The sequence below is a fragment of the Lissotriton vulgaris genome, chromosome 3_1 (genome assembly GCF_964263255.1).
Source record: "Lissotriton vulgaris chromosome 3_1, aLisVul1.2, whole genome shotgun sequence".
NCBI classification, from domain to species: domain Eukaryota; kingdom Metazoa; phylum Chordata; class Amphibia; order Caudata; family Salamandridae; genus Lissotriton; species Lissotriton vulgaris.
Genome location: NC_141689.1, coordinates 532,304,910 through 532,332,394, shown reverse-complemented (window position 1 = coordinate 532,332,394; position 27,485 = coordinate 532,304,910). Strand labels below are relative to the sequence as shown.

Genomic DNA, 27,485 nt, shown 5'->3' with positions numbered 1-27,485 from the left:
GCTATCAGCCCACTTTCTTCATGGCATGGGGGAGCCTCCCGTTGGACCTGGAGTACTGGGCCTAATCATCGGACCCGGGGAAAAAAAAAACAGAAAAAACAAACCCCGGGTTCTCTGATAGTTTTATCTCCACTTAAGTAGAAAATTCCAAAAGCCCAAACTACGGGGACTACAAGACCTTGCCATGTCTACTTTAGATATTTCATAAAGTGATGTCAACCACTCTGCATGAGTCGGCGGATTGGCATTGACCCAGTTTTTACAAATTTGTCTTCTTGCTATCAAAATAGCATAAAACAGAAATGACCTCTCTAACCCCCCAATGTTATCACTTAGTCCAAAAATAACTAAGGACCAAGAAAAAGGAATCGAGGTTTTAAGGATTGATTCTAGAGAAGCCTTAACTTCCTGCCAGAAGCTACTAATGTTGGGACATTCCCAGAACATGTGAACATCTAAGGCTGCTGGGAGGAGACATTTATTGCAGCACTTCCCTGGTTGGAACTTAGAGAGTCTTTGGGGAGAGAAGTATGCGCGATGCAAAGTAAATAGATGATTGCGCCTCAGCCAGGCAGGTTTGATGACTTTATACAGGAGACTAAAAGATCTCGTCGGGTGCCCTCCTAGTGCCCACAAATCATGCTAGGGGACGCAAATTCATGTTTGCCAACTTACCATTTGTGAGCCATGTGCCAGAAGAAACTCCACCACGTGGCGGTTGGCGGAATTTGGCCAGAATTCCCGAGTGGCAATAACTCCGCCAACTCCGCCAACGTAGCGGAATTTATCGCCCACCCCTAATTATGAGTTGTCCAGCCTAAGCATATTTATTTGAACATGCAGTCCTTTTAAGACTGCAATAATCCTTAAAATGAGAAAAAATTTATGCCCAGCATTTTCCGTTCTCAAAATTAGAGCAGTAACATTGACATAGAGAAGACACCTAATAGGTCTACCCTTAAGTAAATAACATCTCTTTTCAAAGGAATCAATTAACTGCCAAACCATTATTAAATATATTCTCTCTCCATCCCTTCCTGTCTTTCCTTTTCACTCTCTGTCCTCTTCCTTTGTCTCTCTTTCTCCTTTTTTTCCATTCTTTTCTCTCCCCTTTTCTTTCTTAATCTTCCTCTCCCATTATTTCTTTCTCCATCTCTTCGCTGTTGCACTCTTCTGTTATAACTCAGTTCTTCCCTTCATTTCTCTTGCCCTTATCTTCACTACCCTTTACACCCCAACCTTTATGTGTATATTCTTTTGCATTTTCTATTCCACCCTCTATTATTTCTTACTCTCAACTTTCTGTCATTCTTTCCTTTTTCTATCTCCTACACGTTTTGTTTTCCAGAAGGCCCCTTGCTTCCATCTGTCCAATTTGCGCTCCCTCTTTTTCTTCTCGCTATTTCTATTTTTCTCCTTCCTTTCCATCTATGTAGCTCTCTGTTTTCCATCTGTAATAATATAATACTTCTTTTTAGGATCAGCTCAATTAAATGTGTGTTAGTGATGGGGTCTCTAGATGGCAGAGGTATCACCCTGTCCAAGTAGGGACCACAAGCCCAATAGTAGATCATACACCACTCAGACGGAGATGTCGTGAAATGAAGCACAGGAAACCGGAGGCGGTGTCTGCCTCGGTTCCAGTTGACCTCTGGAGAATTTGAAGTATTTGGTCCATGTAATTCAATTCAATTCAATTCAAAAATCTTTATTTCGATCATGAAAGATCATAAAAGATATCCAAATTATTTGATCATTAAAAAGTTAAAAAACATTATATGAATATACTATTTTTATAATACAATTCTTAAAGGAATGGTTAAACAGATACTATATGTTTTACAGTCTTTGAAAGAAGGCAACTGGGCCGAATGCAAGGGGGGTAAGAGAGATGTTTCACACGGTTATAGTGTCCTCAATTATTCGTGCACGCACCCGCCACATTGCAGTCAGGAATTTTGCCATTGCAAACACTGTTGGCACAGATAGATCTGTCTTTAGGACTCTATAAGCCGGGGCGTATGTTCTGAAACCCAGATATTTTAAATGAGGGACCAGCCAGTGACTCCTAATTGTTGTAAATGCTCTGCAAAACAAAACCACAGGCAAGTCGCTCTCCAGTTTATATGCGCAGGCTGGACACGCCCCTGTCTCCAATCGGCCAGCCCAAGACTTTGTGAAGGACCTTAAGGGGAGAGACCCGTACCTCCATTGCAGGAAGATCTTCCGTGTGAACGCCGGCATCATACCATCTAATACACATTCATGGCTGTATGAGTCTTTTATTTTGATAAAGAGGTCGGTTAGAGACCCTTCCCTGGCGGTGTCCAGTGTTTTTTGAAGCATAAAGTTATAAAATAGATTGGAAAGTGCTTTTCTGGAGATCCTTGTGGACGCACTTTCCGGGTCTGTCCACAGCTTTGACACTCCGAGAGTCATGCACATACTCCTGATGTACTTTAGCCAAGGGATTTTGGTGGCGTTCGGTAACTTAAGGAATTCCTGCAGCTCATTTCTGTAAGTGGCAAGGTCCTGGCTACTCCACAGGCGACGCCAGTAGGTCAGGGGTTTGAGGCCTAGTTCTTCAGTGATGGGTCTCAGTGCCAGGTCCAGTCTTAGTGGGAGGAGTGGGGTGCTCGGGGGGAGGGCAACCAGTTGTCTGATAAATTTGTTTTCTGTAACCTGGATGGTATGTGGCAAGGTATGTCCCCAGAGCTCGCTCCCATAGATGATTCCCCCCCGAGCTTGAGCTTTGTAAATATGGATAGCAGGTGCCAACAGGCGAAGTGGGGATTTCCTAGCAATTCTTGTGATGCTTCCCGCCCTCTGAGCTAATTTTGTGCTCGCTTTTGTTACGTGGGCCGACCATGTTAGGTTCTGGTTTAGGGTTATTCCAAGGTATTCTATTGTATAGACCCTTTCCAGAGATGTTGTGCCCAGCGGGGATTTGGGCAATTTTTGGGCTTGGGGTTAAGGATCATAAATTTTGTTTTTGAAGGGTTGATTTCAAGCCCCCTTTCGTTGCAGAAGCCCAAGAAGCCATCCAAGACCCTCTGTAACACCATTGGCGATTTGGACAGCAGCAGGGTGTCGTCCGCAAACATAATCGCGGGCACCCTGCTGCCGTTCAATTTTGGTGCATCAATATTGGGAATCCTACTCAGATGTTCTATCACCCCGTTCACAAAGAGGCAAAACAGGGTCGGGGCTAGTACGCAACCCTGCCGTACCCCTCTGCGAACGGGAAACCTGTCGGTCAACCTGCCACCTTTCCCACTTCTAACTCGGGCACAGTTATCTCTGTGCAGTCTAATTAGGATTTGAAGGATGTCTCCCGGGACGTCCAACTCGGCCAGTACTTCCCACAGTTTGGCCCTTGGGACCAAATCGAAGGCGGCACGAAGGTCCACAAAGACCGCATAAAGAGTACCGCCCTCGATCAGTACTGTCTTCCAGTAAATGATGTTTAATCAAAGTATTTGGTCGACTGTGGAGACTTCTTTTCTAAATCCCGCCTGCAATGGACTAAGGGTATCAGTCTCCTCCAACCAGGTTTGCAGCCTGTTGAGTATTAGCCTGCCAAATAGTTTCTGCGAGACGTCAATGAGGCTTATTGGGCGATAGTTGGCTGGAAGCAGGGGAGATCCCTTTTTGAAAATCGGGACCCCCTCTGCCCCCAGCCAGGTATCAGGTAATTCCATCCCCTCAAGGACTGCATTGAACATCAGCAGAAGGTAAGGTGCCCAAATTCCTGGTTCCTGTTTGAATAGATCTCCCGGCACCCCATCCAGGCCAGGTGCCTTTCCGCAGGATAACCCTGCTATCGCCATCCTCACCTCTTTTTCGGTGAAAGGGTCCAGTGCCTGGTTGTTTTGCGGGATGTGAAGTGGAGATTTCAGCCCTCCAGCCTCCGGGGAGTATAAAGACTGGTAGTGATTTTGCCAGACACTCGGGGCAATGTTTGGTTCAATTGCCGAGGGAAGGTCTTCAGAACCGTGATTGACTACGTGCCAGAATTTGCGGTAATCCCTCGTTGCTAATAGCTCCGAAAGGTTCTCCCAATGTTGGAGATCCCACTCTATCTTGGCGTTTGTCACAAGTATCTTGTACGCCCGCCTTCTATTGCGGATCTCCTCCCTCGATCCTCCAGCTTTAATGGTAAGTAGAAGGTCACGTTTGGCGTTTTGACAAGAGGTATTGAACCAGGTATCTTTATGTAGGCCCCGGGTCCTGGAAGGTCCACTACTAAAGAGGTCCATCTCCAGAGTTTTAATTAATTGTTCATGTAAGCGCAGGAGGTGCTCTCTATTTTCCTGCGTACTCACTGGAACCCACGAGGCGAATGCCTCTGTTAGAATTGGTGTAATCCTAGCGTAGAGGATGGCTAACTTATCTTCTCTAGTAGACAACTTTTCCCATCTTATCCTCCTTCTGTTGTTTTCTAGAAGATATCCTTCCCTGAGCTTTTGTTCGTTCGATGCCCTATCCTCAATACGGGGGATGGCGTATTCCAGTTCCAAGGCATTGTGGTCACTGTCTTCTCTAGATGTTACTCTAAAATCTATCACCCTTTCCAAGCGAATAATTGTACCAGGAGGTAGTCTAATCTTGATTCTCTCCCAATTTTATTGTATGTACATTTACACGGGATATCAGATTTAACACGGCCGTTGCAAGCCCTGAGGCCGTGAGTAAGGGTGAGCATATTTATCTGCACGGCTAATGGTGTCCATGCTCTCGGAGGGGGGGCCTCTGTCGGGGGAACCTGCCAACTTGAATCCTCCTCTAGGGAGGGTCCATCAAGTAGGCCCGGTAATGGCTCAAAATGCAAGTTAAAATCCCCCCCCACTAGATATGATGTGCCCTCCGGAATAGCCTTCAGGAGAGAGGACAGTTCTTCAATGGTTTTTGAGGTACTGGATATGGGGAGCGGTCTGGAATAGACATTTATTACAAGTAGTTTAAATGATCTAGGCCATTCAAGGAGGACAGCCAGTATGTCTTCTGAATCCACGCTTTGGTGTGTAGCTAGGCAACCCAGATGCGATGCCACCCAGATTGCCAGACCTCCCGATGGGCGGCCTCTCCCTCCCCATTTTGCCGGTATTGAAAATATCTCGAAACCCCGGAAGGTGTACTCCTCCCTTGCCCAAGTCTCTTGGAAGAGGCAGACACTTTTAGAGTCGATTAAGTCGACCCACGATTGAGAGTCTATTTTATTGGCCAATCCAGCGACGTTCCATGACAGCAGCTTTAGTATATGCGGAACATGCTGGCTGTTTCCCCTTATGCCTAGGTTTACCATTAGGTTGGCATGCTCTTTTGGGGACGTCCCCCGTGTGGGCCCTTGTCCCCTATGGGAATCCACTGGTTCTATTTCCCTGTCTGCTCTCTGTGGGGAATCTTCTAAATTTGTGCAGGCCGGGTACTCCCCCCCCCCATGGTTAATGTTGGAGAGTTTGTGCCTGCCGCCACCGATGGTGTTGGGTGCGGCTTGCCCGGCTGGGTGGGGATGTGCCCTTCCTTCCAAGTCATACTGTCAATCCACCATTTCAAGACAATCAAAGCGGTTGTAAATTGGAAGAAATGGGGGCTGATAGTATCTAGGGGGCCAGATTGCTCCTCGCTCTCGACCACCCCTTCCCATCCCTCTTCTAGTGACAGTTTCCCATCCCTGAGCCTCGTCATGTGTCAAAGCATGACCCGATGCCATTCGCATTTGGTTGTAGGGATTCCTCCTCCCTCCTTGATTTTCCCCCCAATTTCCCAGTGACTCGTGTGAATATTCCCATCTCTGATCATTGACTATGTGAGTATTTTATGGATAGAAGAATGAGAGGGGAAGTGGCTGGATGTTGTTCCCCTCATCATCTGGAAAACAACCACAGATATAGGAAACTGTTCCTGGCTCTTTGAAGCTAACCAGTATACAGTCGCCACTGATTGTTTTGGGCCTCTTCCCTACCCATGAAACTCTTCTCACCATGCGAATATCACTAGTCATGCCTCTGGGGAGTGGCCTAAACGTAGATAGCCAATTTATGACTTTGTTTTTTAGCGAGGCCCCTGTTTCACTGGTCGCTGGTTTTAGTTCCGGTACCCCGGCTAAAATAACAGTGTATGCAGCCACCTCTGGTGGTAGATTTACTGTTACTGTTTTTTGTATTTTTTGTGATGTAATATTGGGGTTTTGGGGATTTTGTGTATTAATTGGTGGAGGTTTAGGTACAATTGTAGTTGATGACTGTGGGTGTGATGCATTAGTAGCTGTTACTGTTTGCTGTGTAGAGGGGGGATGTGTGTGAGCTGCATCAGCGGCTATTGCTGGTTGCTGTAAACAGGAGGAGGGCTTATTATGTTTTCGGCTAGGTACCTGGTGGTTGGCCGATTTTGAATTTGCAGTTAAATTTGAGGGTTTCGTATTTTCTGCCCCCTTTTTCTTGGTCGAGGTCTCAGATTCAGGACCCTTCTTGTATTTAGGGTCTGCGCTTGGTACTATAGGGCAGTTATTCGCGGCTTTCCAACTATCCATAAACTGGGTGGTGGATTTCTCAAATTTGGTAAGCCTTGCTTCTATCTTGATCAGGCGAGCTTCTATGGGACTTAGCAAAGACCTGAACAAGTTTCCTATATCTGCGAGTGTGATATCCTCTTCGGCTACCTCCATGGTGTGGTCTGTTGTGGAAGGTGGAGGTTCAATAGAAGCATTAGCTAGTGGGGGAAGCTCCGTTCTGTCTAGTGATGGGGTCTCTGGTCTGGTATTATCAAGACTGCCCTTATCATGTATTGTGCCTAGCCTCCGTATTTTAGCCTTCCTTTCTCTATTACTTAGTCCCCCCGTCTTCTTTTTTTGTATTGCCCCTTCCCTTGCACCCCTAGCTCTGCTTGATGGATCTGTTGCGACTAGGCTGTGCGTTACCGGTGGGAGTTCCTCCCTAGATGAATTAAAAAAAAATTCGGTAGGTTCCTCCACAATAATAGAGGTTGGAGGAAGTACGATTTGGGTCAATGGGAGGGTCAGTAGGCTCATATCTTCAAGGTCGCTTAAGGTTTCCTCAGAAAGATCTAGGTTGACAGGTGATTGGTCCCCCCCACAAGCTCCAGCCAGTGAGCCATTCACATTCAGCCTTTCCTCGGGGGTCTTGGCCAGCGCTAGAATGCCCATGGATGATCTCCTAACCCACTCGATTTCCTGGGAGATGCGTCTTTCTAGAACAGTAATGTCATCGATCAGCAAAGAACCCGCCTTAAGGAAATAATTGTCAATTTTACCTTGGGCCGTTGTAGCCATGGAAGGTCCAGCCACAGGCAAATTGGTTTTACTCCTGGTCTCCATTTTGCTCATTGTAGGGGAGCTACTTGTAGAGGCTGGCAGAATCCTAGTGGTGATATACGGGAGAAGATATGCAGGCCTCGTAAGAGGGGTGGCCCGGTCCGGTCTCTTCGGTCCTCGAACGGCCTCAAACGGCCCACTCTTTGCCCGGTCTTAGCCCCCGCGGGTGTTACTATGATGATATATGTGTGTGCAGTGGGCGTGCCTTGCAGGGAGAGCGGGCCAGGTGGTGTTAATCTGCCTCGCGGGGACTCCTGGTTGCTGAAGTCCCGCGCGTCACGCTCGCAGCCCTGCACGCCTCGCACCCAACACGCAGATCAAGCCCAGGTGAAGCGGGACCCGCAGAGCGGGTCCGGCGAGAGTTTCCCTTCTCAGGCTGGCCGGTTTTGCTGGGTAATCAGGAACACACCCTCCGTTCTTTGTAAATGCGGCAAGGTCCATGTAATTACACGCTGTCATAAGCGATCTATTGGAGATTCTTTAATTCCGCAGAGAGTATATATAAGGAATATGGCCATTCTTTAAGCCTTGGTATGGAATAATTTGAACTTGAGGAACCAGTTGAAGAAAGCTGTGGGTGGCATTGGATATTGAAAAGCTGACCCTAGGAGCTACGGCCCAACACTTACATATATTTTTATTATGGATTTGAAGGTGTGGGAGACATCAATTTAGTTCCTGAAGAAGGTAGTTGGACGAGGCAAACCCACCGAAACACGTCCGATGCCAGGTTTTTAAAGCACCAAATCGACATAGTGTTGGTTGAACAACGAGACTGTTTCTTCTTTAGATCAGTTCGACCAATTACTGTTTTGTCTGAATACTGCAGTGAAATGACAAAAACAATTGTCTAGAATTTTCCCCCCTTTTCTCAAAATGAGAGATATTGTTTGACAAACTCCTGGAATAAAAAATTATGATTTTGTGTTGATAACATTTCAGATGGAATCTTTATATCTTGAGATAGGACTATTTGTTGTGTCTATTTTGTATTGCCACATTGAATGCACTATTTGTGTTTATCATATTTTTATTGGTGTTTTAAGGATGAATATCACATTTGTATATTGAATATAGCCAGTACTCTTGGTGATGTTAGGTGAATCTGGTATGAACTGTGTATGATCTACTATTGGGCTTGGTTTAACAGATCCAAATGTAATTTGTTGAATTTTGACTTGTGGTCATTTTGGTGCCCTTCCCCTTGTTGTGGAGGGGCCCCTCTCGTCATTTTGGAATCAAGTAGGGACCACCACTGCAGTCAGGGTAAGCTAGAGACACACTAAAAGATAACCTGTGCTCACCATCTGGTAGCTTGGTACAAAGCAGTCAGGCCTATCCAAGAGGCAATGTGTAAAGTATTTTTGTAACACACACACACACACACACACACACAGAGTAACACAATGAATACACCACAAAAAGACTCCATGCAGGTTTAGGAAAATAGAGAATAATTTTATAAATAAATCAAGACCAAAATTACCAAAATCCAATTAGTAGAAGTTGAGCTATGAATTTGTAAGAATAAAAAGTTCTAGCGCTTAGAAGCAATAAGCACCAATGAGGTCATGCTGAACCAGGGCAAAGTCAACAGTTCAGGCCAACTGCGATGAAGCGCAGGCTGGGGACAAGAGTCACACAGGTCCGGTGAACAGATTACCTTGATCCTGGTCGCAACAGCAAGGTGCAGGGTGCAGATGAGTGATGCATTGATGTTGGGCCCACAGTCAAGGTGATGCATCGATTTTCTTCACGCATTGGTGGTGATGCGTCAGTTCCATTAAGAGAAGTGCCAGTTCTGAGTGGGGCTGTCCCAAAGACGATGTGCCGGGTTAATCCATGCTGGAGGGGCAATGTGTTGATCTTCTCCACGCAGTGGCGGCGATTTGTTGGTTCTGAAGTGGTGGTTCCAAATGTGATGTGGCAGTTCCAAGTTCAATGCGCCGGGTTCTACTCCTGCACTAGGGTTGATGCACTAGTTCTGCTACATGCAGAGGGGAGATGCTTTGATTTCTCTGGTGCAAGTATCTAGGTCCACTTCCAGAGAACCAGGAGCAGGTGCGTAGACTATGGTAGCCCTGAGTCTCAAGCAACAGGAGGCAAGCCAACAAGCCCTTGGACATCAATTCAGTTGCAAGAAAGAGTCCAGCTCTCCTCGGCAGGGTCAGAGAGCAGTGAGTAGCAGGGCCTGAGAAGAGCAAGAGTTCCAGGTCAGCAGTCCAGCAGTCGGTTCTTGATGCATCACTGCATTTCTTCTGACAGAGTCCAGTTGTAGGTCCAGAAGTGTCTGATTTGGTGGGGTCAGAGACCCAGTACTTATACCCAGTTGTGCCTTTGAAGTAGGAGTTATTGCAAAGAAGGGTCTTTGAAGTGCATCAAGGTCCTTTTTTCCCAGCCCTGACTCCAGACTGTCAGTAGGGGGTAATCAGCCCTTTGTGTGTAGACAGGGCACTGTCTATTCAGGTGTGTCAGCTCCTCCCTCTCTTCCTGCCCAGGAAGAGCCATCACAATGTAGATGAGTGCTCAGACACACCTAACCTTTGTGTGCTTGTGGTTGTCTAGAGGGAATGCACAAAGTGTAGCTGTCACCCACCCCAGATGTTTATTTGAGACAAGCTGCAGGCACACAGAGCTGGTAGAGCAGGAAATCTCCACTTTCTAAAAGTGCAATTTCAAAAATAATAATGTTAAATCCAACTTTACCAGTAAAGAGAATTTCGTCATTATCATTCCAAAGATATGAAACATGATACAACTTCTCCTTTCTAATCCGGAATTACAGCTTAATAGTGCATTAAGCAGACCCTCCAGGATATCGCGATTTCGCGATTTCGCGATTTGCCGCGAAATCGGCACTTTAGTAAAAATGCCGCGATTTTTACAGAAGTGCCCGCGAAATCGGCACTTTTGTAGGAATCGCGGTATTTTTACAAAAGCCGCCTATATCCGGAGGGGGTCTGACTTGCGTTTTTTATTGGGGCGGGAGGGAAGGACACAGAAGCACGAAAGAATACCTTTCAGGGCTTAATGGGGCATTAACAGCTCACTGCGACGGGCTTTGAAGTGCCCATCCTGCATCTGGCTCCCCGCTGGAGACCCTCCCGGTGACTGGGGTGAGGCCCCGCCCTCTCCCCTGGAGCCGAGGGTCGAAAGAAAGGGCGATTTATAATTTAGTGAATGTCCCTCTGCTCAGCACATCTCTTGGGATGTGTGTTATTTATACTCTGAAAGGGGGGGGAGGAGTAACTCAGACTCAGCCTTTCACCCGTGCAATGTTAGTAAACATTCCGTAATAGGGGTGGTTATTTTCAGTGCCTGGGAACAGCAGGAGTGCGAAATGAGCATCTTCATACAAAAAAAGAAGATTAAGTATTATTCTATAAAGGCTGGCCCCACGCTCTCCGCACATCTGGTCTGGGGCATTGCTTTGCGCGGAGCCTGGCAGCATATCCTGGGCCGTGCGCTCCGGGTGTGAGAATGAGCAGAGTGTGCCCACCCTGGAGGCGAGTCTTGGCCTCTGCCCTAGAGAGGCCAGAGCCCGCGTGATGCTCGGGTGCACTGCTCACGAGAAACTGCGAGGGCAAACGTGGCTCCATGTTTCCAGGCAAGCCAAAACACGGAAAACTCCGAATTTCATCGGAAACGGACCGGAAGGAAAGTTATGACACCCGAGCCCATCCGTAGATATCTTAAGAAAACGTGCTTTTAGAGTGCAAACGTATTTTTGTTTCTGTATTTTCTATAAGGAGTTAGACCTTTCATTGTAAATTATAGTTTGAGGCATTTCTCTCAGAATTTGCAAAAGCTTACTGGACATTGGGATAGGAGCCCATTTCTGTTGGCTGTTCACTCACTAAATTGTTGTCCTTCACAAGATGTACAGACAGATTTTGAACCCGTTTCTATCAGAAAGATATTTTATGTTCGAATCATACAGGCAAAATATCCACTGATTAACGCACAACCTGCAATGGCAGTCTCAAAGTAAATGCACAACATTTTAGGTTTCCAATTCTCTAATAAGATGTGCGACGTGTCGCGGCCATAAAGTATTTTTGCTTTGTAGCACCTCGAGTACTGTACTCCAAGGCGCCCGGTTTGACAAGCGCGGACACGTGAGGGTGGGTACCTATATATAAATATTGATGGCATGCCCATGTAGAAGGGGGCACTCGAGCCTTATGCGGGCCTCAAGCTGTAGGAAAAGGGAATTACTTAAACCCACAATCAAGAGTGTTTCTATGGAGGAATGCTTACATTAGTATACATACATAGCTTCATGTTGTTAAATAACTAAAAAAACTAAGATATCTGTGTTTGTTGTAGGAAAAATGGCCAAATAAAATGCCGCAAAATTGCCGCTAAATTTCCAATTTTGTGCCGCTAAATTTCCATTTTTGTGCCGCTAAATTTGCTAATCCATGCCGCTATATCCTGGGGGGTCTGATTAAGGAATTCCCAATGTTAACTGTTGAGAGGAGTAGGCCTCACAGTAGTGAAAAATGAATGTAGGTGTTTTCCACTACCAGGACATGAAAGTGGGCATGAGCGGAGGACGGCCGAGGGCCGTCCGAACCCCGCCCACTCATTATTTCCCCAGCACCGCTGCAGAATTTGTGCCGCGGTCAAGGGGTTAAAAGTACATGTCCTACCTTTTATTTACACAGCACCCTGCCCTATGTGGTACCTACGGCCTGTCTTAGGGCTGAATTATGCATAATAAAAGGGGGGGGGTTTAAGGCTTGGCAAAGTGTTTTAAATGCCAAGTCGAAGTGGCAGTAACATTTTACAGACAGGCAATGAAGTGGGAGGCCTGAGATATGTTTAAAAGGGATACTTGTGTGGGGTGCACGATCAGTGCTGCAGGCCTACTAGTAGCATTTAATTTACAGGCCTGAAGTAGATGGCATACCTCTTGACAAGGGACTTACAAGTGCATTTAAAATGCCAATTGTGTATACACTAATGTAACCATGTTTAGGGGAGATGCACATGCACATGCACTTTAGCACTGGTCAGTAAAGCAGTAAAGTGCTCAGAGTCCTAAGGCCAACAAAATGAATCAGCAAAAAGAGGAGGTAAACAAGCACAAAGTTTTGGGGAAAGACCACCCTAAGGCTGACAAGTCTAACAATCTGACTTATTGATGTACATAATCAAAGAAAGGGCATGGCAGGTAGTAAGCACCAATCAATCACTTTAGTTCTACTGACTACATTAGAATGTCTTACTGGGGTTCAAGTAGGCCTTCCCAAAGAGTCTTGGTCACTGGTACACAGTGTGTGTTTGTAAGGATATGTTACTGTACGGAAAAGGCAGAGGGAAAATACATGAGTAATGTGTCTGCACTTTAAAAACACAGCAACTTGATGCCAATTAGAAAACGAATCTGCATTGTCAATCTGGCGCAAGAAAGACATGCATTTTTTTGTCTCTAAGAGCAGCTATGTGAAAGCAGGAGAACGATTGATGGTTTGGACAAGTCCAGCTGTTCACCTTTTGTATATTCAGATAAGGAGCATTGTGCAGCTGTGACTGACAGGGAAATCTCCAACTATATAGCTCCTATTTATTAAAGAAAGGAGCTTAATGTATCTTCAGCCTCTCTGTATCTAGGTGAGGTGTCCAGTTCACTGACAGCTCCTACTGTCCAGCACTTCTTGATTTGGATGAGCTTTTCAGTGCAGTGAATAAGCACTGTACCTCTTGATCCAGGAGAGGGGAACAGCATTGGGATATACTATTGTGATATTGGAGGTATGATCCAGAGACTGAACAGTTCAGGGAAATGTGTCTAATAGAATTGTGGCAACCTTACTAAGACGTAATGGCCCTATCCTGATAAATGCACTGCAGCTCTATGGGGAACAACTACCCTTCCATTAATAACAATATATGAAGCCCCGTGTCATAGGTAGCTCACTCCTGCAGAGAAGGGTCAGTTTTCCTTCACCGATACTATTGTTTGTTCAGAAAGGGCTGTAATGTCTTGTTTGAAAGCAGCTCTGGAGAGATGTGATGCACCTAGTCCACTAAAGTGTATTAGTCCAGCCGAGAAGCCTCTGTGCACTGCCACTAAACATACAGCAACCCTGCTGGCTGATAATGAACGGTTTCATAAAACGTATGGCAGCCTTGGTATAAATTCTAGTACCGTCTGGTTAAAGGTAAAGTAGCCCGGCTGTGGTGTGTCTATAGTGGTCCATTAAAGATGTAGTAGCCCTGGTAAGAGGTGTCATTCAACCCCCATTTATAGTACATAAAGAAACATGCCTACACTAAGACCGTCTCACATACTGCCCACATTAAGGTCAGCAAGGCACAGGTTTAAACGTGGGTAGTATATATCCTCCCAGCATGGATTGTGAAAATTAAAAGCAATTTCATTTATGGATTTAAACTGTGTGCGGCAGTGCTTTTCTTTGGGTTGAAATCTACCAGACAGCACAGCTGTCTGCTTGGATAGACACATTGAGGACATGCTAAAAAGCTTCCCTATGTATTAATTGGCTTTACATTTTGTAACTCCCAATTGCTTACTTTCTATTTGCTGGTTTTATTTGTTTTAGGCTGTTCAGCATGTCTTTGTTTCTCCCATGGAGCATAGCCTGTTTACTCTCTGACTGGCTCCTTGTATTTGTCCACAAGTGGTAGCTCTCTGGTTACTCTTTTTTTTCTTTTTCGTTTGGCACTTCTCAACAGTACATGTGTTTTCAGTTTTCTTCCCTGCATGCTAGTTCACATTAAACGTGCTATATTTCTTTGAAAAGGCATTCTGCCTCCTATCTTTCTGCTGGACTGATTGACCTATTCTGCCACTACCAGTTTGTTTATTTTGGTCAGTGCTCTTTACTAATATCATGGCATAAATAATCCTCTTCCTCAATTGCACGCCCATGCCACAGGTGCTGGAAGTGGGGAGTGGGGGCTCTGAAGCACCGCCAAAATAACCATGCTCAAGTTCAGAAGTGAATGAGGAATACACAGGCCTTTAAATTTAATTTTTATCTTATCATATTTGCAGTGCATTCTAAGACAGAGGTTAAATATTAGGCACTGTCTTCGGAGGGAGGACAGTGTTTACTTTTCTTTCTCTGATTGCAAACAGAGAGGATTTCGTGACAATCTTGTTGGGTACTGGGGTATGAAATGAAAGGCTGTAGGATGTTTTTTTTTTCTAACACACAACAAAATTTAAATGCCACTAAAAAACTGTATATAGATTTCCGACTATATCAGAATTTGGAAAGCGCAAATAAAGTACTTTTTTTGTCATTCTGAAGTGTGGTGGAAACGAATATTTAATACCATCAAAACAAATCAATACACAGTTCCCCACATAATGCTTTGTGTACTGTGTAGGTTTATCAGTAAAACTGATAGTCTGTGCCAATGTAAGGGTCATTTCAATTGAAAATGTGTTGTCTGTAATGGTAGTGCACTACCACTCCACTCCACAACATTCTGCTCCACTCTATGCCACAATACTCCCCTCCACTCTATGCCACTTCACTCTACGTCACTCCACTCTAAGACACTCCACTCCACTCAATGACACTCCAGGACACTTTACTCCTGTCTACGCAACTCCACTCTACACCACTTCATACCTCAACCAATAGTGCACTAGGAGGCAAGTTTGCAGAGTGGTTGAGAAATGGGTTAGGGCCTCTGACGAGCTCTCAGCACTCCCACTGTGTGGGACTTACTGCTGGTAACAGGAGGGGTTCTTGGCTCCTAAGACCCTGAGCATCCAAGGGGACTTCATCTCCCAACAAGTAGTGCACCAGGAGGTGCATTTGCAGAGTGGTTGAGAAATTGGGCGGGCCTCTAACGAGCTTCTAGCAATCCCACTGTGTGGAACTTACTTGTGGTAACAATAGGGGTTCTTGGCCCTCTAGCACCCTCAGCAGCCAAGGAGACTTCATCAACCAACAGTGCGCCAGTAGGAGCATTTGCAGAGTGGTTGAGAAAGGGGGCAGGGCCTCCAACGAGCACTCAACAATCCTGCTGTGTGGGACTAACTGGTGGCAACAGGAGGGGTTCTTGACCCCAAACGATTTTCAGTATCCAAGGGAACTTCATTAGGGATGGTGGAGCAATACTCTTCACGCTCATTGAACTCTACGGAATTTGGCAACGTTTTTTGGTAACTTTGCTGAATTCTGTGGAATGAAACTCTGTGAGATCCACCCAGGCCTACACTCTACTCCATTCAAGTTTACGAGACTCTACTCCACTCCAGTCTATGCCACTGTATGCCGCTCCACTCCTCGACATTCCACTCTACAAGACTTCACTCTATGACACTCTACTCCATTCTATGCCACTCTGCTCTATAACACTCTATTCTACGGTATGCTACGTCACTCCACCACACTACACTCTGCAACACTCTATGTCACTCCACTCTACAACAGTCTTATTACTCCATTCTATGCCACACCTCTCTACGCCACTCGACTTCACAGCACTCTACCCCACTTTACTCAGTTTCACTCTATGACACTCTGCTCCACTCCATGCAACTCCACTCTACTCCACTGCAGGCTATGATACTCCACTCCAGGCTACTTACATCTATGTCACTATTTTTTGCCATGCTGAACAGCAGCCCCACTGGTGTACAACATGGATAAAACACATTGACGAAGACAGTAGGTCTCACCTATATGAGACCTATTGGATTTGCAAATGCATGCTTGCATAATGGTTGTAACACTATCACATCCGGCCTGCCTATCTGCAGACAATAAATGATGGGGGCTCATGCTGGCAGGGTTTCACCACCTACGGACAGATAAGAAATGCTGAGATATGGAAACAGAAATTACTGCTTCCTAGAGTTTAGACCAATAAATGACGGGCTTTGGCAAATCTAGTAGATTTGACTATTTGTTTAATAAGCGCCATCAAAGCCAATAGGTCTGGCATGTAATGGAAAATGCAAACTAGGCCTGTCAGCATCAGCAGTGTTTCTTCATATTGCATGTTCAGTCTTCTTAAAGACTGTTTTCATTTAAAGGTGACAAGTAGTTAAAGATCATGGCTGGGCGAAACACCTCTCCTCTAATAAATGGGTGTGGGTGTCAAAGCCCATACAGTCACTCCCCCGATATATACACCCATGAATACAGAACAGTCTTATTCTTTGGTTTGTCTAATGTATCTATTGCAGAGTGTGAAAATGTGCACCTTTTTACTGTAGCTTTTTTTATTTTTCCACATGGTATGCTCTTCCCTTTTTCCCCTTCTCCCACTCAGTCCCCTTAAAGTTAAGTTCCAAATGTAATGTTTACAATTGACAATGGAAGCTATGACAGGCAGTTACTGGGGTGGGGGAGAACCTGTATGAAGCTGTGGTCAGAGTTTCTTCTTTTCTGGAAATACACCTTATATTTGAAGTTATCCCTTTCAACCTCGTGCTTCTTTGGGAAGGCTTTACAACTACAAAGAAGTCTTCACACAGGGTGAATGCATTTCATTTAAATTTACGTTTTGCATCAAAGGTTTATTTGATCATTTGGGTTGGGTGCCTGGAGGCTACTTATCAACTTAGCGGGCCCCCGAAAACACCTACTACCCGCCCAAACTCCTCCCGAGTTATTCTGAAAAGGCATTATTTTGTCACTAAGACATAATTAAAATATTCTCAAAATTTAAAGAATGCTATTACTGTCTTCTTGTCATTAATGTTCGTTACCAGCTCATACACCATATTTAAGCCATTGATTTCAACATCACCATTTGAGCAAGGATTACTACTGTAAAATAATATACTTCAATTTATTTTGTGTCATTGCTTCATCCTGATGCATGCTAATTATGTATTTTGCTATATTTTAATGACAAAGAGATTCTGAACCGTTTTTGTCCCACTCCCTAAAAGGCTTCTGAAAATATAACGTGAAATGAAACCTCAAACTATATTTAGGTACATTTGCTGCCTATTTCTTTGTCCACAGATCATGACGTCAATCAACAGCGGTGTTATTATGCACGAGGCTGAGGGCCTCGCCCTGGCTGTTTATCTGTTGTTTCTTCGCCCGTTGTCAGTGCATGATGCCGCTCCTCAAGAATGCTGCTTCATTTGTGTTTTGGGTGGACTTCCATTGTTCAGGAATCAGCATGGCATGCCATTTCTGACAGAATTATTCATACTTCCTTGGCACGAAACAAAGACTTTACTACGACGGAACATTTTGTTATGAATGTCCCTGTTGTTTGTAATATCTGAAACAATGCCGTCTCTCCCTTGAGACGTCTGTTTTTCCCAGTCGTAGGAAAATAGAGCCGTTTGGCTGCTGGCTGGCGGATGCTACCGCAAGTACCACAGGTCTGTTGGCATGGAAAGCATGCCCGGCGCACCGAGCAAGCCTGGATCTGAAGGAAGGCAGCACTGCCTTTAATCTGTGATGTTATTAGGGACAAATTGAGTTTCCTGTCTTGTAATCCAGGGTGATTTAGAGCTGGCTTGCCGTGACTCGGTGCAGCCTGGTGCAGTAGTGTTGGGTCTCTGCCACATTGCTCAGGACGCGGCGCGAGGGACAGAGGGGTCGGGGTTTCCCTAGGTAGGACAGACTTCTGTGGACTTGGTTCGCGCGCCATGTTCTGATTCCGAGCCCTTGATCTTTCAGTTTGCCGGAAGTTCCTCACTCGGATTTCTCGTCGGCCTCGATCGGAGACAGCGCTTTCCTCCGCTTGGACCACCAGTCCGGTGTCCTGACACTGACGTTTAACCACACGACTGAGCACTCGCTGGAGGATGACATCAAGCTATCCAGGAAATGCCTCTGGGACAGGGCCTTTCTGAGCAAGGTATGTGCCGGTGAACCACCACACGTGTGTTTATTAATGTCTCTGCTGCATTCAGCACCGCTTCTGTTTGTTTAATGCGTCACATGTCTCTCTCACTCAATGGCATATAATCTAGCACCCTGGGAGAAAACTTTACTGAATAAAGCTAACAGTGGCGCACTGCAGTACAGATCACTTGTTGCGCGTATTCTATTGGTCTGTTACACTTTTTATTTCTTTTTCTTACGATGAAGGCTGAGGGATTATACACCTGATGCACGCATTATCAGACATGTTCAGCGCTATATAATTTTACCAGCTGTGTATTTACAGGAGCCAGAGGTAGGTTTGAGGCAAACCATAACCATGTTGCAGCTGAAAACACACATTTTACAGCGCTGCTCCTCAAAAGGTCATATGGTGGACCACTGTCCGTGTGTCTATTTAAACTCCTAACCATTGATAATCGCTGAGCCAAACCCTTACAACATTGCCAGAACTTTTATGTTTATCATCATTATTATGTTTAGAAATGAGCTTCTATATATACTCCTCGCTCTATTCAGGTTTTACAATTACATGATGGATACTACTGCTTTGTGTTGCTCGCTATGACCGGTGCCATTGATATTTTGCAGCAGTGGGGGACCAAATTATGTGGCAGATGTGACAGAATTATGCAGATCCCTGTTCTGTTATAAAATAGCTTTGCAGGATAATACACAAAAATATTATTGTATGTATCGCATAACTGGGTACTTTGGGATTCAAGATATGAGATGAATCTTCTAGAATCTTGATGCCCGTATAAAATAACTGCAACTTTGAGAAGGTGTAAGCTGGGAATTTTGGAGTCTCGAGTAGCAACGAGATAGACTATCGTTACAATAATAACTAGGGAAAAAATGTTGAAAGGTACGTTTACATACATGTTTTATACCGAACTCCCTATATACGTACCTAAGTGATAAATCTGTCTTTAAGGTACATGGATGTGGGGGCAATAATGTAAATGTACAGGAATTTATATAGCGGAAATCACTGGGCGGTTTCTAAGCGCTTGCTTAGGGAACCCAACCTGGTATTCCCCTGTGAGATAACCCCGGCAGGGTATCCGCAAGGTGAAAGCCAGGCATACCGCCGCGAGGGGCCGTTGTGGAGATTAAGCAAGCTATTGCCCAGAGTCGTAGAGTGTGAACCCGTGAATCGAGTAGGCACCGGAGCGAGAATTGTCGAGTCCATGGACATTTTTAGGACTCAAGACCCCACCAAGCCAGGAATTGAACCCTGGTCCCGGGCTGACCTCTGTTTCCAGGTCTGCCTCCTCTAACCAGTGAGCCATACTTCTCCAATAATAGTACCTCCTTCTGTGCCCTTACCTTTTGATATTTTGTCCCTAAATATTCGTCTGACCCATCCAATGTTTCATCTTTTCTCATTGCCATTACCTTATTGCTGTACTGTTATCGACACTTGGTGTTTTATGTTTAATACTTTAATGAGATATGTTTTCTACACTTTTTATGACTATTTCAACCCTCACGAATCCCCAAATGCAATCAACGTTAAACATACTCTCATAACATGTAAAGCGCTCCGATACCTTCGGGTCTAGATAGCGCTATATAAAACTCTACAAAAAAATAATAATATTGTGTTAACAATATTCTGTCCCATGGATATTCAGGATTTTATATTCCCTGCTACAATCCTTTAAGAACAGGGTATATACACAGAACATTTGTGATGACGTCTTGACAAAGCCAATGAGCCTGTGTTATTCAAAATGATACTCCCCTATATTGTGATGTTTTTTTTGTTACGGGGTTTGGGGATACTATGATGTTGGGGTCCTGACAAACTAGGGTCAAATGTGATCTCAGAATCTATCCTAAGGAGTTTTCAACTGCATGATAGATATATCCAGTGGCGGTGAGTCCATTGGGGGCGTTGGGGCGTTGCCCCACTAATGCCACGGCCACCTTTAGATGTAATCATTTTACTTCTGACCCTAATTGCAGCAATCAGGACTCCTGATTGGAATTAGCGTCAGAAGTAGAACGCTCCACAGATGCTGAAGGGGGTTGGGCTGCGGCAGCACTGTCCGGGTTGAGTGACAGTGGGCAGCGCAATAGTGCGCATGTTCGTTTTTGGGCTGATAATTTTCGCTATCAGCCCGAACATGCGCACTAGACTTCCCCTTAAGGACCGAGGATTGCTTCCTGCGCAGCCCCCGGTCTTCTAAAGGGCAGGGAGTATCCCTGCCCTCAGCCAATCTTGGCGCTGCTGGAGCAGTGGAGCAGCATCTGGATTGGCTAAGAGCCAGGGTTGCCAGCCACTCACGCAAGACATTGAGAAGGCGCCGTTATAATGCACCGTACCCCGGCCCAGGAGTAGACAGCAGATGCGGCGCGGGCCCGTCTGTTCAGGTAAGTTTAAGTTTTTCTTTTAAACTTTATTTGTAAAACCCCTCGCCCCATCCCCATGCGACCCCATGCGAGTATTGCGAGCCGCGAGGTACGTTTTAAAATTATTATTTATCCCCTCCCCCGCTCACTCTCCCCTGATGCTCCCTCCACCTTTTGTTACTGGCAGGCACCACTGAAACACCATTTTCTTAGATAGAATGTGGGGGTGTTACATCTGGTGCGTAGCAGTTCGACTTCATTGTTGTAGTACTTATATAGCGCTTTCCACCCCTCGTGAGCCCATGACCTGCTGTGAGGACGAGATGCACACTACATGCTGGCGGAGGGCTTGGTTGGAAGGGTTTTGTGGGAGCCGATGTCAAGTGGGAACTTGGAAGCATTTTGGTTATTTAACGTATGAGACCACCAGAGTGCAGCTCCTACAGCGTCTTGAGACGACCTCGTGAGTGAGTGACACGCGTCGATCCTAGTTTCCAATTGAACATTACATACTTTTCAGTGTTTTAAAAAGAACAGCTCTTTGTGTGACTTGTTAGGAATCATTTTCATAATTACTTTAACAACTGACTAGTCAGTACAGCAATCTACTGAAAGACCGCATTGCTGCCGTCAAGGGTTATCGCCTATTCCTCGGTTTGAGGGCCTGAGTTTGGAATGAAAAGAAAACGAATTTCACGCTGGAGCCCTGTCCATTTTATCTGTTTTTTTTTAGATGTTTACTCGTTCCTGCGAGGCTTTGAAATCTTTTATGAGCGGGGTTTAAAAGCTTAAATGCTTATGTGGGAAATATCATAGTACCATAGGAAAGTCATGGTGGCATTGCTACAAGGAAGCCTATTTTAACATGACTGCTGCTCTTACTCTTAAACATGATGTGTAATGCGAGTGAGGAAGTTGCACAGATTGTCTCCATATTTAAAAAACAGGAAGTGAGGGGCAAGCGTTATTCAAGTTTAAAGATGGATTTGGGCTCCGAGTTGCTTTCCTCCAGGGACATGTCTCCAGCTTCTCGAAGAATCGGTGCTTCGTCTACAGCTAAGTTTTGTGCTTGTGCGGTTGATTTTCACTGCCATACGTGTCATGTTGTCCTGAATAAGTAGAGTCTGTTACTCTGTCTGGGATCTTGCAGGCCAGAAATCAATTAATTAAACATTTCCAGTATTATTAACGGCAATGTACCTGCATACCATTGGCCAATAACTGTTATATCATTCTGTAATACCCCACGCACTGCTGTCTCACTGCCACAGTTACGTTCTGTACACAAGAGTGTTGCCGATGATTGGTTGAGATTTGAACTACCTTCTAAACCCATTCTTACTGTAGCTAGGACAGTTTCTCAGTGAAAGGTAGTTATCACATTTAGAATAAAAATAGTGACTGTTAGTCGGAACATTACAGTGTTTTGTTATGTCAGCATGTTATGTCAGCATCATGTCTAGGTACAAAGCATACAAAATATGAATGTCGAAATCAAATTTGTTCTTTGGCAGTGGCAGTGAGTGATTGGTAGTAGTGTGGCTAGGTTTAGGTGAGTGGGTGACACTATGTAAATGTAAATGTGAATGTAAGGTGTTTTGTAGCGCGCTCAATTACTACCGGAGTATCCTGGCGCGAATGACCGCTGGGGAACCCGTCCTGGCTTTCCCTGTGAGATGGTCCCATGCTGGGTATCTCCAAGGTGAAGCCAGGCATCCCCGGCGTCTGTGGGGGGCCGTTGTAGCGACGAGGCAAGCTTAATGCCCAGGGTTACCGAGTGTGATCACTGCCCAAAGTGGGCACCGAGGCGAGAATTATCAGTCCGCTGACCCTGGTCCTCGACCCTGCCGCGTCGGGAATCGAACCCTGGTCCCGGGCTGTTCTCAGCCTCCGGGTCTGCCGCCTCTAACCAGTGAGCCACACCTCGCTACTATGAAAGTGATAACTTGGGAGGCTTTGGAGAAGTAGTGGTCTGAGTGGCAATATGTGAGGTGAGTAAAAGTGGCAGTGGAGAGGTCATGGTGTCAGGAGAAAGCATAGCGTGGCGTGGGTAATAGTGAAAGTGGCCCTCTGTAAGAGGCAGTGTTAGTGGTTTAGTGCCAATGAGTCTCTAAGTGTGTCAATTATAATTGGCAGTAGATGCCTATTGTAGAGGGTGATTGTTTGCTAATGATGATGCAGGCCATCAGGGAAATAGTTGTAAACATCTTTATGATGGCTGAAGGTGTTTACTTTGAACCTGTTGATGGAGTTGGACACAGTTGAGATTCTGGGTAGGTGCATACCATTTCAAGACTATACGTTCCCATTGTTTAAGCCTGGCTTTATCATGAAATGCATACGCTTTAAAATGCACCATTGGCCAATCTTGTTCCAATTTTCTCTTTGGAGGAGGGCCCAACCTGTACCCCACTTTTGCTCGCTTCGCTTGCGGCTTAAAAGTCATGCCCAACTTTTACGCCCCACTGCTTTCAAATGTCACCAGCCGCCACTGGATATATCTGTTAATTAATGCGTAGCATTTAGTAGTGTTTGTGTAGTAAATCTACTTTTCCATTTTTTAGTTAAAATTTCTTTTATTGCATTTCAATATTCAACACAATAGGCCAGTAGGTGCCTTACAATCTTCGGAGTGCAATCTGGCTTTAGATCCATATATCTTGTTTGCAAAATACAACAAGATAGAGACACCGAAACCTCCCCCCCTCGGCGAACTGTGTCCAAGTGTGGGGTTAGGCGAGCATCTGTGTGTCAAGTGAGGAGCCATTTTTCAAAGGGAGTAAGGCGTCGCTCCTCGCCCGCGCGGACGTCGCTCTGAAGAACCCAATGTCGGATCTGGAGATACCGGTATTGCTCAGTTTCGGGTATGTAGTAGAACAAGGGGAGCTTGGCCCTTAGGGGACAAGTGAGGAGGCTGGGCCTAAATTTAGAAATCAAACAAGTGTGCCTCTCACTATTCAATCAAAGCCAAAAATCAGGGCGTTTGAAGACGCTATTTGTCGTATTCAACACGGTATTTTTATTTTTACCAGTTACTTTTGTAGTTTATCAAATATTTGTCGCATACAACATATGATCAGCAGAAAAGACCTGTACAACACAGCAATTTTTACACAAAGTTTGAATCAATCATTGCCACACAGTGTCAAACTTAAACGTAAACCTGAATGCGGTCAACAGATAGAAACATTAAACATATGTGACAAAGTACATAGTGCAACACATATTTATATCAGTGCAAGGTTCGATTAAAGCAAAAGCATAGCAAAGAAAGAAAAGGTTAGAAAAAAATTAGAAAAAAGGAACGCGAAATTGAATTCGAAACTCTATATTGTCATCAGCAATGGCTTAAATTTGAATCGTCCTTTTCTAATTCGCCGACGCGTTTCGAATCCAGAAATTAACTGTCAGGATTCTCATCAGGGCATAGTTAATCTATCTGTGAATTTAAACAAAGAGGGAAAAGGGTTTCAGTGTCATGGTTTGACGTGAGGACAACTATCCTTATGCTGTGACAATCAGCATTGACCTACCGCTTTTTAGAAGAAGCTGAGTTCAGCCTGGGATTGCTGCCAGAGTTAGTCCTAGCGAGCGCGCTGGAACGCGGCGCTTTGCCTGCAGGAGCATTGCTTACCTCGAAGTGGTTCATTTGGCGGCTCACAGCATTCTGTTTGGTTTCCCAAGATGGATGCTGCTGCAGTTGCTATGGTAATGAATCATTGAGGTGCCGCTTTGCATTATGGGATTTGTAGTTTGTGTGATTGTCAAGTAGGGAAGAATCCATGTTGCATATAAAACGTACTGAGACGCGACCAAGTCGGTCATCTGGAAAAACAAGACACCAATGGATTAGAGTCTGGCGACTTCAGATAAAGTATTGAGGCCCCTCTGCACGCTATTAAATTTCAATATCAGGTAAGCTTCTGTTTTTAAAAGCATCCTATCGATATCTACATTACTTTGTGCCGGGCGAAGTGTATACAACACTGTCCATTTGAGGTGATTGACATCGTGGCTTGCATTAATGAAGTGCTCCACCATGGGGGCAGTCATGATTTTATTCTTGATCCTGGATCGGTGTTGGCAAATGCGTGTGTTCACTTGTTGTGTGGTTTTGCCGATGTAAATCAGATCGCAGGGGCACTGGACCAGGTAAACGACATTCTTGGTCTTACAATTTGAAAAGTCCGAATGCCTCCATCTGGTAGTTCCATGTTGGAACTCGTCACCCTCGATAGTGTTTGGGCATACAACACAGGTACCGCACTTATGGTGCCCTGTGATTGGTTTGAGGTTCCATTGACTGAGAAGGTCACTTTTCTTTTTTGGTAAAGTGACGTCCGCCCTCATGAGTTGTTGGCCTACATTTTGATTCCTCCTGTAGGCGAACAGAGGGTTGGATAGTGGGCAATCTAAGTTCGCCAACAGGTGCCAATTGCTCAGCACCGTTTTTCTCAGTTTGTGGGTGTCTGGTCCAAAGGTGGTAACACAGACCAACCTTTCAAGCGTGGGTTTGGGCCGTACTTGCAGTAAAGTTTCACGGGGGTGAAGCGCGCTCTTGTTAGGGAGTGCTTGAGTAATTTTTTAGGATACCCCCTCTCCTGCATTTCTTGGCAAAACGTCTCAGCATCGGGTATGGACAGTTCCCTGCGCATATCCTCAAAGGATCGAATGCCCTCCAGATCAAAGAAAGGGCCAATGGACCTGCTCACCTCTCCAGTCCAGTGCCGGAACCGGGTCTCATCTAGCCCCGGCGTGAAGTCAGGGATGCGGACTAAAGGCGTGAGTGGAGCGGGGAATGTGGTTAGCCCTCAGTCAGCGGCCACTCTATCCCAGGCCAAGAGAGTGGGACAGGTCACCTCAGAGAGATACAAATTGTGAGGCCTCCCAGGCCGAGCTAGGAAAGGAACGCCCCAGAGAGATTGACCGGCAAGAGAATGGTCCATGAAAAGCCAGTGCGTTTCGGACTCCGGGCGGGACCATTCCACCAAGGCCCTCAGCTGGGCTGCTCGCCAGTAGGCCATTAGGTCAGGAATCCCGAGACCCCCCTCATCTGGGCTGCGATAAGCTAGTTCCCTACTCATGCAGGCTCGTTGATCGCGCCAAATAAAGCGTTACATGTCTCGGTGTAAGGAGCGTAGAACCCCAGTTGGAGGAGCCAGTGGTAGTGTGTGAAATATAAAGAGAATTTTAGGTAAGATTACCATTTTTACCGCTGTGATGCGGCCCAGCCAGGACAGTGCGTGTGGCTTCCATTTCCGGAGACACTCCCGGACCTGTTGGAGCAGAACTGTGCAGTTCGGTGCTGTAGTGGAGTCGACGGCTGCAGTAATTTGCATCCCCAAATATGGGAGGGACTCTTGGGCCCACTGGACAGGGTAGCAGGGCCGGACTGGGAGCTGAAAGCAGCCCTGGCAAATTTTTTCAGAGCAGCCCCCATCTGGCACGTAGTGAGCGAGCGTAGCGAGCGAGCGCAGCGAGCAAGGTCGACCACTCTTAATTCCAAGAAAATTTTGGAAAAAGGCAGACCAAAATGGTGCATTTTACAGCACATTTTCCATTACATATTTAAATGTATTAACTTTTAAAGCACAGTAAATAGTAGATGATGACCTTAAAAAGCACCAGGATATCCAGTCATATGTACGTATAGACATTCTTACAGAGAGCACCAAAAATAGAGGTTTCAGGTTGCCATGTGTAGTATTTTCATAATTTCAACATAACTGTGAGTGACATTTTAAATCAGTGACACAGCAGAGTACAGAAAATGGAGGTCTTCGGTTGATGGAAAATCCTCAGCTTACTGACCAGCGAGTCTTGGGCTTCAGATTCTTAAGGGAGCCCAGACATCTCAGGTGGCCTGTCAGCGTCAGGTGATCAGTCTGCAGCATATAAAGGGGCCGTAAGTCTGCCTTTAAAAGCTGATTCTTGCAGGCACCTTGCTGTATTGCGCTCTTCTGAGCAGTCAAGGAAACCGGCAACAGGCTGAGGCAATGATAAAACGCTGAAATTATAAAAATGCCACACATCATGGCAACCCGAAACTTTGGGTGCAGGTAGTGCTCTTCAATTACAGTGGGGTAGGAGGAAGCTCTTTTGAATTACTCTGATGAAGTACTGCTGTGAAAAAAAAAAAAAACATTCCTACGGAGCTTCAGACCTTGATAGGACTCAAGATACGTCGTAACCTCAAACATAAGACACTGCTGGCTGAAAGGGAGGGATATATAACCAATAGTATTTAGATGATTGGTGGAATACACAGGACTTTCATTGGTTCTTTTTTCTCTTTACCCAGTGGTGAAGGTAGTTTATAGTGACTGGCTGCTGCTTGTTAATTAAAGCAAGAAAATAAAACATAATATGGGCCATGACGTCTGATAATTTCAAAACGTTCTTTTAATAATGCTAGGAAATTTATTATTTCTAGCTTCTTGAGCACTAAATCCAGTTGTCTTTTACTAAATTACTTACTTACTTTATGTAAAGTTGCCAGTTGTGTGTTACGCATAGCTGCCAAGATTTCAGATTGTTGTGTGTGACATTTTCATAATTTTGGAGTAATTATGAGTGACATTTCAACGACTGAGTGACACTTCCTTGCGAGCAAAATCAAGCAATGAAGACGAGGAAGACATAAAAATATTAGAAATTACACCCATTTGAGCAACGAGAAACTCTAAGATCTTACAACTGCAGAAAAGCACCAGAAAATAAAGGGCAATAAATTAGTGCCCTTGTAAACTGATCTTACTGTTAAACACATGTATAATCATGATACAGACTGGCAGACAGTGACTGCAATTAATGCAGACAAGCTGTAACTTTACTTATAGTAGAGGCTGATTGATGACACGCTTCCAAAACAAAACATAAAAGCAATGAAAACAAAGTTATTCATTCATAAAAGGATTATACCCACAATTGTATATCATATCATA

At 45.2% G+C, this 27,485-nt stretch overlaps 1 protein-coding gene across 4 annotated transcripts in view; it reads left to right on the top strand.

The window, feature by feature from the left end:
• Positions 1-27,485, top strand: part of ARHGEF28 (Rho guanine nucleotide exchange factor 28) — a 954,264-nt gene that overhangs the window by 478,189 nt on the left and 448,590 nt on the right. For all 4 annotated transcript variants that reach the window (XM_086960785.1, XM_086960787.1, XM_086960786.1 and 1 more), the window contains exon 6: positions 17,974-18,154. In XM_086960785.1, coding sequence (XP_086816911.1) covers positions 17,974-18,154 — 181 coding nt within the window. The remainder of the gene's footprint in view (positions 1-17,973; positions 18,155-27,485) is intronic.